The sequence below is a fragment of the Nicotiana sylvestris genome, chromosome 6 (genome assembly GCF_000393655.2).
Source record: "Nicotiana sylvestris chromosome 6, ASM39365v2, whole genome shotgun sequence".
Taxonomy (NCBI): domain Eukaryota; kingdom Viridiplantae; phylum Streptophyta; class Magnoliopsida; order Solanales; family Solanaceae; genus Nicotiana; species Nicotiana sylvestris.
The window spans coordinates 96,501,742-96,515,168 of NC_091062.1; the positions used below are offsets into that span (position 1 = coordinate 96,501,742).

The 13,427-nt window shown below is 35.8% G+C and overlaps 1 protein-coding gene across 1 annotated transcript; it reads right to left on the reverse strand.

Annotated features, from left to right (window-relative positions):
* Positions 1-9,638: 9,638 nt before the first annotated feature.
* Positions 9,639-11,629, reverse strand: LOC104212772 (myb-related protein 306-like). The gene is made up of 3 exons (XM_009762127.2): positions 11,362-11,629; positions 11,075-11,204; positions 9,639-10,778 (listed from the first exon to the last, which is right to left on the reverse strand). Exons 1-3 carry the CDS (start codon positions 11,492-11,494, stop codon positions 9,953-9,955), a joined length of 1,089 nt encoding a protein of 362 aa, XP_009760429.1. The 5' UTR covers positions 11,495-11,629; the 3' UTR covers positions 9,639-9,952.
* Positions 11,630-13,427: the final 1,798 nt, after the last annotated feature.

Here is a 13,427-nt window from a genome sequence, read left to right on the forward strand (position 1 = left end):
ATCTCTGTACCGATCTGTAAGACTCTACTAAACTCGCTCATAACTCTTGAGACCTATGTAACCTAGGCTCTGATACCAACATGTCACGATCCAAAATCTAACCACATCGTGATGGCGCCTATCGTGATACTAGGCCAGCCAATTATTACCCAATCACTCCATTTTCCAATTTAAGACTTAGAAAAATCATATTTTAAATAGAAATCTAATAAGATAAAAATAGAATTCAAATCCAGCGGAAAGAAGTACATAATCCCGAACTCGGGTGCCACTAAATCACGAGCAACATACTACAACTGTCTAAAATATATAAGACTACATAGTCTGAGAATGTCTGAATAAAAGTACTATAAGGAAGATAAGGAAGGAGAAGGCGGAATCGCGGTCGCCAAGTAGCTACCTCGCAATCTCCACAGAAAGTCCTTAACTGAAAAGATCAGCAACCACTACCGTGCCCCGAGATACCTGGATCTGCACACAGGGGTGTAGGGGGTAACATGAGTACACCAACTCAGTAAGTAACAAGTCTAAACTATGGACTGATGGTAGTGACGAACCAAACCTCATACAGTTTGCAATAGATAATTGTACGGAAAAGTAGGCATGCTTACAGTTCATGTAGTTTCTCAGAAATAACTAAACACAGTATGAACAACACAGAGTATAAAACTCAGGAAACTCTAAGTACTAATGCATAGATAGCATGATCAATGTCACGTATGATACCTCCACTCATAGTGCTCAACCACTCTGTACTATATATGGCCTACTCGGCCCAAGGAAGATCCATCCCGGAATGTACGTACATCATAGGCTATAAGTCGACCAGTACCGAGGAAAAACAGGCCAATCTAGCCTCATGCAGAAGATCCATCTCCACACCAATACTTCAAACAAGATCTATGTCCAGGGAAGATCCATCCCTTAATATCATCAACTATTGCGCTCACTGGGGGTGTAAAGACTCCGAAGGGGCTTTTCTAAGCCCAAGCGTTATATCAATGACATCGAAGGCATGATCAATATCTTGCTGCGGCGTGCAACCTGATCCCATACTGTTAATCAATATCCGGCTCTCGTCCTCACTCAGTCAATGCTCTTCAGTCTCACACACACGGGCTAAAATGTCATGATACAAGCTCGACAATGATATGATATGTCAAGTAGCAATAATCGAGACTGAGGCATGATATACTATGCATGAATAGGACTGAGTATAGATTATAAATGAAGCTAATGACATGATAGCAAGAAACGACCTCTCGGGTCTCAACAATATTGGCGTGAAGCCTTGACATGATATTTAGCATGATTTGCAGCTTATCAACTTAATCACATAATTACAACACAAATAACCACATAAAAGAGTCACTAAGCGGTGCCAGGGAATGATCCAAGCCGCATTTCTTATGGTGTACTCCCACACGCCCATCACTTGGCATTGCGTCAGCTCAATAGTAATCATAGAATACACAGTTCGGGGCTTCAAACCCTCAGAACCAAGTTTGGAAGCGTTACTTACCTCAAGCCAAGCCAAACTCTAGCCCGCGACACCTTTTCTCTCGATTCGACCTCCAAATGTCCCGAATCTAACCAAAATCAGTATATAACCATCAAAATATGCTAAGTGAACAAAGCCCACTCGAAAATAATCAAATTACACCACAAATCCTGAAATTGACCAAACCCGACCCCAAGGCCCACGTCTCGGAATCCGACAAAATTTACATCAATGAAATCCTTATTCCCCTACGAATTCATTCATATCAAATGTACCAAAATCCACCCACAAATGACCCCTCAAATCCCTAATTTTAGATCTCCAATTTTCCAATCCCTAACCCCCAATTTGACACTGATTTTCCCATAGATTCCAAGCTTACAACCTTAAAAATCATCATAAAATGAGTTTAAGGACCAATGACCTTACCTTTAAGAAACCCTCTTGAATTCTCCCTTCAATTAGCTCTCCAAAGCTTCTTCCCGTTTGGAATGTTATAAAAAATAACTCAAATTCGTGAAGGGTGAAATATATATGTTCTGACCCAGCAAAACTGCATCTGCGGTCCAATTATCGCACATGCTGTCCCTGGTGCGCATCTGCGGATTTCACTTATCCACCCAGCCACCACACATGCGATCATATTCTCGCACCTACGCCATCGCAGGTGCGCCAAAAGTTCCGCTTCTGCGGCTCCAGCCTTTCCCTCTCTTGGCTACATCTGCGACTTCACTTCCGCTATTGTGGGCTTGCACCTGCAGTCCCCAAGCCGCAGGTGCGGTTATGACAGAAACTCAGTAGCTTCAGTTGCAAATTCCTAACTCCAAACTTCTCGTGCACCATCCAAAATCACCCCGAGGCCCCCGGGGCCTCAACTAGTAGCATGAACAAGTCATATACCACTATCCAAACTTATACCAATCTTCAAAACACCTCAAACAACATCGAATCAACCAAATAACATCGGATTCAAGCCTAAGTTTCTAAAATCTTCCGAATTCCGCTTTTGATCAAAAAGTCTATCAAACCTCGTCCGAATGACCTGATATTTTGGAAACACATCAAATTTGCAACTACAAACCTGCTGCAACTTCCGTAATTCCATTCCGACCCATATATCAAAATCTCACCTATCAACCGGAAAACGCCAAAAATCCAATTTCGCAATTCAAGCCTAAATCTACTCCAGAGCTCCAAAACCCATTCTGATCATGCTCCTAACTCCCAAATCACCTCCCAAAGCCATCCAAACCATCGAAATTCAAATCTGAGTCCTTTTTCCCATAAGTCAACAACCGGTTGACTTTTCCAACTTAAGCCTACTAAAAAGAGACTAAGTGTCTCAAACCTCTCCAAAACCACTCTGAACCCGAGTCAACTAACCCAGTAACACATAATACAGTTGAACAAGACAATAAGAAGCAGAAATGGTTGAAACAGAGCGGTAACTCATGAAACGACCGACCGGGTCGTTACATGAATCGGTTTTAGCCATGTGTAATCTGCGGCCATTTGCGCAATTGTTTAAATAAAAGGGGTTTTCGTCATTGTACGTCCTTTGGATTTCTCCCCCTTCCTTTTGCTTTGCATATCTTTGGCATAAACTTTCGGATTTCCGTATAGTGAATTCCTGATTTTTTAGGGAAGCCAATTTTAACTAGACTGAGTAGAATTTCATCGTGTGAGTCCGAATGGAGTTTCATTTGATTCTCCTATTTGGGTGAGATCGACTTGTGACTTATTGCTTTAAGAAGATTCGCCCTTGACTCAAACGAGGTTATATAATGGATTTGTTGTTTTAGATGAAGTTAGCCTTGACTTGAGTCGTTCGAGTGGGATCAAACTATCGTTGGTTCGGGCAAAGTCGCTTCCTTTTTTATATATATATTCGAGCGAGGTCGAACTTGGAGTTTATACCGAAATCAATCCTTTACTAAGTAGAAGAAAAAGTGTACGACGATGACTGATAGCTGCAAAGGCGTTATTGAGTTCGAGCGAGGTCGAACTTTTCCTTTTACGATGGCCTTTTGCCATAGGGATGTTATTTCGAGCTAGCATCGAAATATTATCCCGTTACAATTCGAATGAGATCGAATTTTTCACTTTGGCGATGACTCTTGGTCGTAGGGGTATTATTTCGAGCTGGTCAAAATGTTAACCAGTTGCAATTCGAGCGAGGTCGAATTTTTCATTTTGGCGATGGCCTTTGGCCGTAGGGGCGTTATTTCGAGCTGGTCGAAATGTTAACCCCTTGCAATTCAAGAGAGGTCGAATTTTTCTTTTGGCGATGGCCCTTGGCCCTAGGGGTGTTATTTCAAGATGACGTCGAAATGTTAACCCGTTGTGATTCAAACGAAGTCGAACTAATCTCTTTGGCGATGGCCCTTGGCCATAGGGGTGTTATTTTGAGCTGACGTCGAAATGTTAAGCCGTTGTAATTCGAACGAAGTCGAACTCTTCTCTTTAGAAATGGCCCTTGGCCGTAGGGGTATTATTTCGAGCTGACGTCGAAATGTTAACCCGTTATGAGTCCCAGTTTTTTTGAGAGTTTCGGGTGTCCTCTGGGGGAGTCCCAATTTAGCTTAACCTTTGTGTTTCCTGGGTGAGTCCTAGTTCTTAATTCCTGCATTCACTGGGTGAGTCCCAGTTTGCTTAATTTCGTTCGCATTAGAGAGTGTGATGTCGGAGAGTATAAAACATTGCTATTTTGCTAACGTTCGTTTCATGCATATATTGGAATTTTCGTGTCTAGTCCCTTCATCGTCCGGCCTGGAGAGCTCGTCGGTAGGCGGGGCGATGAATTATCTCCTAAACTTGGTGGCGTCCCCTTCATCGCATCGTTCAAAACCTCATCGAGAAAACCCAATTGGGACAACACCTGGGTGAGGGAAAGGGAGTATGACTTAAGGGACGTCATTTTCCAGAAGTTGAAGTGTCTGAGATGGGCGATATTCTAGTTATTATGTAGTAGTTTTCCTTCTATTCTCTAGTAGGAATGCTCCTTTGCTCGCTTGCCCATGCGACGCTTGTGTTCCTGTTTAAGCAAACAACAGAAGTTAAACCAAAATGAGATTTTCCTTACCTCGATCCAATGAGTCAGTGAACTAGGGTAGCCTTATAGCGTTGCTCGCTCTGCCTGGCGTTCAAGTGGTTGATGGAATGGTGGTTTTTAGATTCGACGGTTGTATTTATCTCTCCTTTTTTTAAAAAAATTGCCCTAGCTCCGCGTGGGTTGGGTTCGCCTTAACTTGTTCATGGATCATTCGGTGTGTGGGGTGGGATGTCCGAGTAGGGCAGGATGTGTCCATTCTTTTATAGGATTACGCAGCAGGTGTCGTCTCTTCTTGTGGGCTTTGCGTGGATTTTGGTTGTAACGACTGAGATTATGTAGCATCATGATATATATTAGCATGTGAGGTTTACTTACCACTCTTTCTGGTGGGCGATTATATTTCACCGGTTTTGGATCTGAAGAAGACTAGAAAATTTGGTTAAGAAATCCCCACAAATGGCGTCAATTGTTTGAACAAAAAGTTTTAGTCTCTTTTGCCAACTTTAATTATCAATAATAAGGAAGGTAAATCTTAGCCAAGCATAATCAACTTTAGATCTAAGAGTATATAGCGAGAAATAATGAAAGGTGGGAACATCTCAGATTTATTGATGCCATAATCTTATCTCCAATATGAGAAAAATGGATTTACATTCTAAGCAGAAAAAAGAATTGTAAGAGTAGAGAGGAAAAATGAAGCCCCCTTTTTCTAGAGATTCCCTCCTCTCTATATATAGCTCCTGTAACTTTTACTCAGTGGTCTTTGACCAACATGATCTTCTACGACAGTCCTTTTTGTCATTACTCGAGTACAATAATGACTTGACATACGCTGTCGTTTATTTGACCCCAAGGTTGGTCGTGGTGTCCTTCGCTATTTCGCCACCTGGACGAGATCCCAACTTGGTCGACCACTATGGTCAGATTTTGACCCATATATTATACCCGACCAAAGTCAACCTTTGTCAACTGCTTAACTTCACAATGAAGGTACATGTTATTATGGTTGCGGACTTGCATGGAATACATTGTTTTAGTCAAACGCCACCCAAAAGAAGTACAATTCTTTTTTTCCCCCTTTTATCATTGCCGTATATATGCTGCTTAATTAAGAACATTCACCAATAATTAAACTCAACTTAAAAAGGATATTAAATTAATTAACCTTCACGCTTGAAGACTTAAAAGAATTTGAAAAACCATTGTGTTAGACTTTGTCGAATCAGCAAAGTCACGTAATTAGAAACAAAAGATCTTTAGCTCTTGTTACCCTTGTTAAAGGAAATTAAATGAGTCATTTTCAGCTGAATTTATGATATTTTGCTTCTCTAAATCATTTGGTACTTTAATTTAATTTGGAGTGTAAATGTAATGATCTTTACTCGCTCCGTTCATCCAACGCTAAAGTTCCTTCGGGAATTTTGTAGCATCATAATACTTTTATAATATGGGTACATCGTTAAAGAAAGGAAGAAAAAATTTATTAAGTAAGATTTGATCTCTGCTTCTCTAGATAAATAACTTAACATTTAACCAAGTGCCTATTTGGCCTATTTGCAAAATGGGTGCTAGCAGATAATATTAAACTAATGCTAAAAAATATATATATAAAATATCTAGTTTGACGGAGAGATCATGGATTCACAGTTCGCATGCCCCATATATTTGTGTTCTGTAACATTGACATATAAACAACAGTAAACAACTTTTTAAATTGTTCGAAGTTAAATTTCGCATCAAGAATTCAAAATTTCAAAGTAAATTCAAGAGACTACCGATAAATGAAATCAATGCTTTGATTTCGCACTAAACACGTATCCAACTTGATTGAAGACTGATTTTTATATTGTACTCATTGAATCCTATCTTTTTATTTCTCCAGACTACCATATCTTTACGATGCCTTTGTTTTATTAGGAGAAAGTCACATGAAGGTTAAGTGACAAAACTATAGTAAATTGATTACAAATAATCTTATATTGCTTTACTTCTATGATTCTAATTTCGTGTTACAGAGTATAGAGACTTACTGTCATGATCAATGCCTGTGTTGTTCCTGGCGTATTTCCTTAAGTCTTTCTCTAATATTGTTTTCTTTTAAACTCACTCGACCTATGTTTAATGTGTACCTCCTCTAGCTCTCTTTTTTTGTATCTCCCTAGCTATTCGATTGGCTTTTCCAACATAGCGGTAAATATTTAATTAATACATATTCGTGCTTTAATTTGTCACTTAACCATGGCATTAGCTAATTGTGGTTTCGTTGGTAGAAAGTAATACAGTTCCGCGGTGGAGAATTTAGTTATTCTCTTTCTTATTTGTAGGCTATAATTCAAATTCTAATACTTATATTATTTTACAACCTATTTTAGAAAAATCGGCTCAGCGGAGTGACAATCTAGAAAGAAAAAACAAAAAAGAAGATTTAGAGTAATTTTCGACCTATATTTTTTTGAGCTTAATGAACAAATATATTATCGGATACATTATTGTCGGTAGTACTTTACCGAAAATTATCTTACTGCAATTCCACCATTGATGACCATATAACAAGTCTTCAAAAATGAACCAAAAAGACGAATTTCCGATATTCTTCCCAATTATGAATAACTAGATTAAAAAGTTAGTATCTTCACTCGCTAAACTTTTTATACGTAAGTAAGCTATTGTTCAAATGAAGATCCTATAAAGAGTCAAGAAAGCACAAGTAGTGTTTTCTTTTTTGAAAGAAAGCACAAGTAGATTGATAGCCCGTTTTGGCCAAACTTTTTTTTTGGGGGCGAAGAGTGCTATTTTTGACAAAAAGTGTTTTTGGTCAAAAATTGAGGTGTTTAGCCAAGTTTTTAGGTAGAAAAAAAAATGCTTTCGAGGAAAATCAGAAGTAGTTTTTGAAAAGCAGAAAAAAATAGTTTTTCTCAAAAGCACTTTTTTGAGAAACACTTTTGAAAAAAATATACTTAGAAGCATTTTTCAAAAGATTGGACAAACACTAATTACTACTCAAAAGTATTTTTTAAATTAATTAGTCAAACACAAACTGCTTCTCACCAAAAGCACTTTAATTTTTTGAGAAGTACTTTTGAGAAAAGCACTTCTCAAAATAAGCTCATTTTAGAAGGTTGGCCAAATAGGCTATGAATCTTATAGCTTGTTTGGCTAAATTTTTTTGGTCAAAAGTATTTTTTTCAAAGTTAAGGTGTTTGACCAACTTTTTAAAAGAAAAAAAATGATTTTGAATAGAAGCAGAATCGGTTTTTGAGAAGCAAATAAAAGTAGTTCCTCACAAAAGCACTTTTATTTAAAAAGCATTTTGAGAAAAATATACCTAGAAGTAGGGATGTTCATAAATCTAAAAAATCGAACCAAATAGACTATAAAAACCGATACTTATTAGATTTGGTTTGGTTTTGATTTTGAATTTTAATAATCTATTAAATTTGGTTTGATTTTGATTTTAATTAAAAAATAACTAAAAAAATCAAATCACACCGATTATAGAAGTATTTAAATTTATTTTTACACACACATAAAATTCAGAATTATATATATAGTCGTTTCTAAAATTTTATGGTACATATTAGTCGTTTGTATTTTTAGTCTAGTTCTTTGCTATTTTAATAATCTAATTCTTTGTCTTTACATTCTAGTTTGATTGGTAGTTTTCTTTTGCTAAGTACAAGAATTTATTTCATGTTAAAAATAATCGATTTTTAATTGAGTACTTAAATTATTCATCACTATTTGATTCAATTATCATCAATATATCTTAGTAAATGATAGATTTCTCAAAGAGAAATTGATTTGGTAGTGTTACGTTGAAAATTTAGTCGCTGGAATATGTGTTTGGTAGTGTATGTCTCATATTTAAGAAAAAAGCTGATAAAAACCGACAAAACTGAATCGATAAAAAACCGACTTAATTGGTTTGGTTCCAATATTTGTAGAACTGACTTACTTGATTTGGTTTATTTTTAGAAAAAACCGATCTGAACCGAACAATGAACACCCCTATCTAAAAGTGCTTTTTAAAAGTTTAGTCTACTCAAAAGTACTTTTCAAATTAATTATCCAAACACAAATAATTCTTTTACCAAAAAGTGAAAATTACTTTTAAAAAAAATATATTTTTCGAAATAAACTGATTTTAAAAGTTTGGCAAAAAAGATAGTATTAAATAGGTTTAAAAGAGCTGTCCCAAATACTTCCTTTATAGAACTAAAATTAAAAGAACTAGTAGTACTAGTTACTGCTGTATTAATTACCATTGGAGAATGCAAAAAGTAGACTTAACTCTCTTCCTTACCGAAGTTACACTTTTTCTTACAAGATTTTAACGTTGGAAGAAAAAGCAAACAATCAATAATACTACTCCTAGAATTGCTATAGACCGTAAGACATTGACTTGCTTATCAGTCACTCAGGATTAAATGCCTCTCTGACCCACATCTTCTTTCATTGAATGTGATTTACTCACATACAATTCATTATAGTCTTAGGGACTAAACTTCTATGCAAAAGGATTAATGGCTACCAGAGCTCAAGTAGACTACCTCATCAAATAATTTTAACTTTGGAGTTTAACTTAAATACACTAACATTATAAGAAAATTATCAAATTACATACTAAAAGATTTTTAAATTGATTATCTATAATAAGTAAAATTTATAATCTAGAAAATAAGACATAACATGTTATATATAACAAGTTAAAACATAGTGATAGTGTAAAAAAATTATGATGTATGTAAGTTAAATCCTTTACTAAATATGGCGTTACCGACAAGATTTGAGAAATCAGAAGATAAAAAGTCAAAGACGAAACCTAATTGCTCGGTGCATTCTCATTATGTGGGGAAGATAAGCTGCCTATTAATGACATGAGGTGAAGCCAGGATGTGACTTCATCGTATAATTGAAATCTAAAGAACCGAAGGAGTGGCAGAAGAATAATTAATTAATAGCCAATACAAAGGAGGAAAAAAGAAAGAAATGGAGTACTTATGTAATAAAATTAACAGCCTAGAGGACTTGTCAATTTTGCTTGAATACCATTATCCATTTAACAATTTTTGTTCAAGCTGGAACTTGGAAGCATAGTCAGAATTTTCAGATAATACACAAAAATTGACCCCAAATTACAAACAATTGAAGCTCTTAAAAGAGTGGGCAGGGTTCATTATTCCTATCTAATACATATGCAGAGAGGTTTAAGATTACATGGAATATACACTTTATGCTCTTAGCAAATATCAGAGTTTAAATCAGCTCAGGCTATAAAGTAAATATTAAAACCTATGGAGTCCAAATCCTAACAAGTAACAACTACAAGACCCAAAAGAAGTTAAAACTGCTAAGTTGTTTTCAAGAAATATTTACCACTATCCTTGTTCTTTATTTCTTCAAAACAAATCAGCAGTTTCACCTAAGGTCATTCCCATTCCAATTCCCATTAGCTCTTCTTGTGCTTGTGCATTAGCATTATCATCAAGCAGCCACTTTTCCAGAAAAGTTAAAGGCACTTGTGTCTCCAAATTTGGCTTGCTTTCCTCTTGATGAAAACTTCCATTCATTTCTGCCTTGAAATTTTGCTTGCTTTCAACTTGGAAAATTGCAGCATTATTATTCTCAGGTGTAAAATTACCACCCTCATCGACCGACATGGATTGTGACACATCCGAATTATTTGATGAATTAAAATTAAAGAGCGAGTCCAAACCTTCGTGTGCAGTTGTTGCATTATTTATGGTTCCTTCGCTAGGGCTAGAACTCGAAACCGCAGCGATTGATGGATAGTTGAAGGACGACATTTTTGAAGTAGATCGACTTTGAGAAGATGATTTGGGTGAATTTTTCATCCAATTTTGAAGCAACTTAGCAATATTATCAGCACTGGATGCATAGGTAGTAGATGTTTGGATTGGTTCTTGCACAGGAAGATTAGGACTGGAATTATTATTATTATTTGGAGAATCTCCAGTTGAAGGAGTAGTGTCAAGTGACAAAGCTTCACAAAGAGCTTGTTTAGCCATGTGAATGTCTGTTTGAAGCCTTCTTTCCCATTGTCCTTTTGAGATTTTTGATTGAGATGAGGAAGATGATGATGATTTTCCCTCTTGATCATGGCCTTCAAGTTTCTTGTTAAGCTTCTTTTTCAAATGAGTATTCCAGTAATTCTTTATATCATTGTCTGTTCTTTGTGGAAGGTATGAAGCTATGGCTGCCCATCTACATACACCAAAAAAAGCACACTCAAATCTTAGTTTCAAAAAAAAAAAAAGATCTAATTAACCCCGAGCACTACAAATTAAATTAAAAATAAGAGATTTAGGAATGAAAATGAAAAATTAGGTAGTCAAAATCAAACCACACATCATGTGCTAAAATTGTTTACTGATACCACTAGACTATATATATCTTGATTAAGATATTCTGGTTGTAGTTGGAAACATGAGAATTTGTTTTTCTTGATCTAACCCTAAAAACGAAAAAACAAAAAATAAACAGATGATAATTTTTTTTACCTATTCCCGAGAAGAGCTTGGAGGTGAATAATCATCTTCTCTTCATGTTCTGTGAAATTTCCACGTTTAATCCCTGGACGGAGATAATTAGTCCATCGCAGTCTACAGCTTTTGCTGCATCTTAGCAAGCCTGAAAAAAAAAAGATGAAGAGGACAGTGATTATCAATTACTGATCATGGACGGAAAAAAGTCTGATCAAATGGCATATATTCATTCAAGAAGAGTTGCAGAAAATTAATTACACATATTTAATGATACCAACCAACCCCAAATAAAAAAAAATTACCAGTATTAGTGGGAACAGCTCTCCAGTTTCCAGGACCATGCTCTTGAATGTATGAAACCAAAATGATATCTTCTTCTGGTGTCCATGGTCCTTTCTTTACCCCAGTTTTTTCACAGCAAGGCGGCCTTCCCATTCTATACAAATTAAAGGAAAAAGGACTACAATTGGTTTTCTGCTTTTTCTTGCTTTTTTTTCTCTAGCTATATGTCTTTATAGAACATAATGAAACTACTCCTATGAAGAAATATTGTTGAGACAAGCGTCTAAGCTAAAGGGGGTCCTTGTCTATATATATTTTTATTATTGAACAAGTGAGAAGACAGAGATAGAAGAGACCAAAGCTGTTGTTAAGCTGACAAAAAGATTGAAGAGGTAAAAGGGGTATATCCTCAATGAGTCAAAAGCGGACAGCATTAAGCATTTACTCATTTGCTTGCAAACACCAAAAAGTCAGCTGTTTTGCTTATGCTTTAGTAATCGTTTTTTTATCTTTTTCCGCCTCACTAAACTTCATCCTAATTGACGACATTTATGACGCAACACATATAAATTTTATTTCCTGCGTAATTGTTTTTAATTATTATCCTCTTAAATTTATCATTCTTTAAGTTCTTGTTAAGTTTGTGTATATATTGCAGCGTATATTTGGGTTGGGCATATATCGGGTAAAACCGATAGCCCGAACCAAAAAAAGCTTATTGGATTATCGATATGATCGGGTTGTTGGATTAACGATTTAGAATTTTTTTACTATTGGATTACCGATTCGGGTCTCGGTTTGTCAATTTTGTTAATGGATTCACCAATAACTCAATAAGAATTAATAAAATTACGACTTTACCGTTAAATATATACACACATCTAGGATTTCATTCTCTCATATACCCTCTCAGCCGCACTTTTCAGTTCATTATCTTAAAGTCTTCATATTCAGAGACCTTACTCCTAGCGTAAGTCTTATACAATAGGTTTCTATAACAAAATTCATCCTTATATAGGGATTTTTGACTATTAAATATTCTTTATTTTGTGCTCATATTTTACGATTTTTATTTTAGTTTCTTAATTTTGGATAACTATTATTTAAGTACTATGTATACTATTATTATTGTTTTCTATAGTGTTTGGAGTTTCAAACACTGTTGAATATCTTTTTTCTTCTTGTCAGTTCTCATTACTGTATCTGTCCAGTAAATAATTTTGTATTAAAAAGATACTGAACATGAGTAGGATAGGAGGAGTCAGTGCAGTGACACAACTTGCTGCTGATATTCCATTGCAATACATGGAGGTAATGAATTGAATTCTATTGCTACTAATTGTTATTAGTATATCATTATTATATGTTTTTGGCTAATTCAAGTTACTGTCGCCGAGCTTATTCTATGGTTGTGGTTGTTTGTTATTTGTTGTTCCATTCTTAACGAGCTACATTTTGACATATTATGTCTAAAGGACTAAAACAGTAAGAAAATCTTCAATTGCGAGCTTATGAAGAAGTTTTGATCTAGATTGAGTTATTTTATCGGGTAAACTGATAACCGAACCGATAACGGTTGAAACCGATTAACCAATAACCAATAATCAATTTTTTATCGGTTTTGCATATTTATAAACTGATATGTCAAACCGATAATATTCACAATCGAACCGAACCGACCGATGCCCACCCCTAGCGTATACCGAGTGAAAATGTGATGACCCGAAAGGTCATCTCGTGTTTTAAAACACAATTCTGCGCATTTAACCCTTAAAAATCTCATTTTTACCCTCCTTGATTTGCGTGTGCAGTCCGAACGTGTTTCCGGAAAGCTTTTACGTTAAAAGTTGATGAAAATAAGAAATTTTGCCTAAAAACTTTTTTTGAGTTGACTTTGGTCAATATTTTTTTGTAAACAGACTCGGATTCGTATTTTGACGGTCCCTGTAGATTCGTATCGTGATTTAGGACTTGGGTGTATACCAAAAATCGAAATCAGAAGTTCCTAGCCCGAGATATCTGACTTTATTGAAATTTAAAAGTTAAAGGCTTAATGAAATGGAAGTGTTTGACCAAGGTTTGACTT

What these genes read in the sequence shown, in the direction of transcription:
- LOC104212772 (XM_009762127.2), bottom strand. Translation starts at nt 11,494, where the DNA reads ATGGGAAGGCCGCCTTGCTGTGAAAAAACTGGGGTAAAGAAAGGACCA. An exon ending in AGCTGTTCCCACTAATACTG is followed by an intron (nt 11,205 to 11,361) that starts GTAATTTTTTTT and finishes TTTTTTTTTCAG; the next exon opens with GCTTGCTAAGATGCAGCAAA. An exon ending in CAAGCTCTTCTCGGGAATAG is followed by an intron (nt 10,779 to 11,074) that starts GTAAAAAAAATT and finishes TGGTGTATGTAG; the next exon opens with ATGGGCAGCCATAGCTTCAT.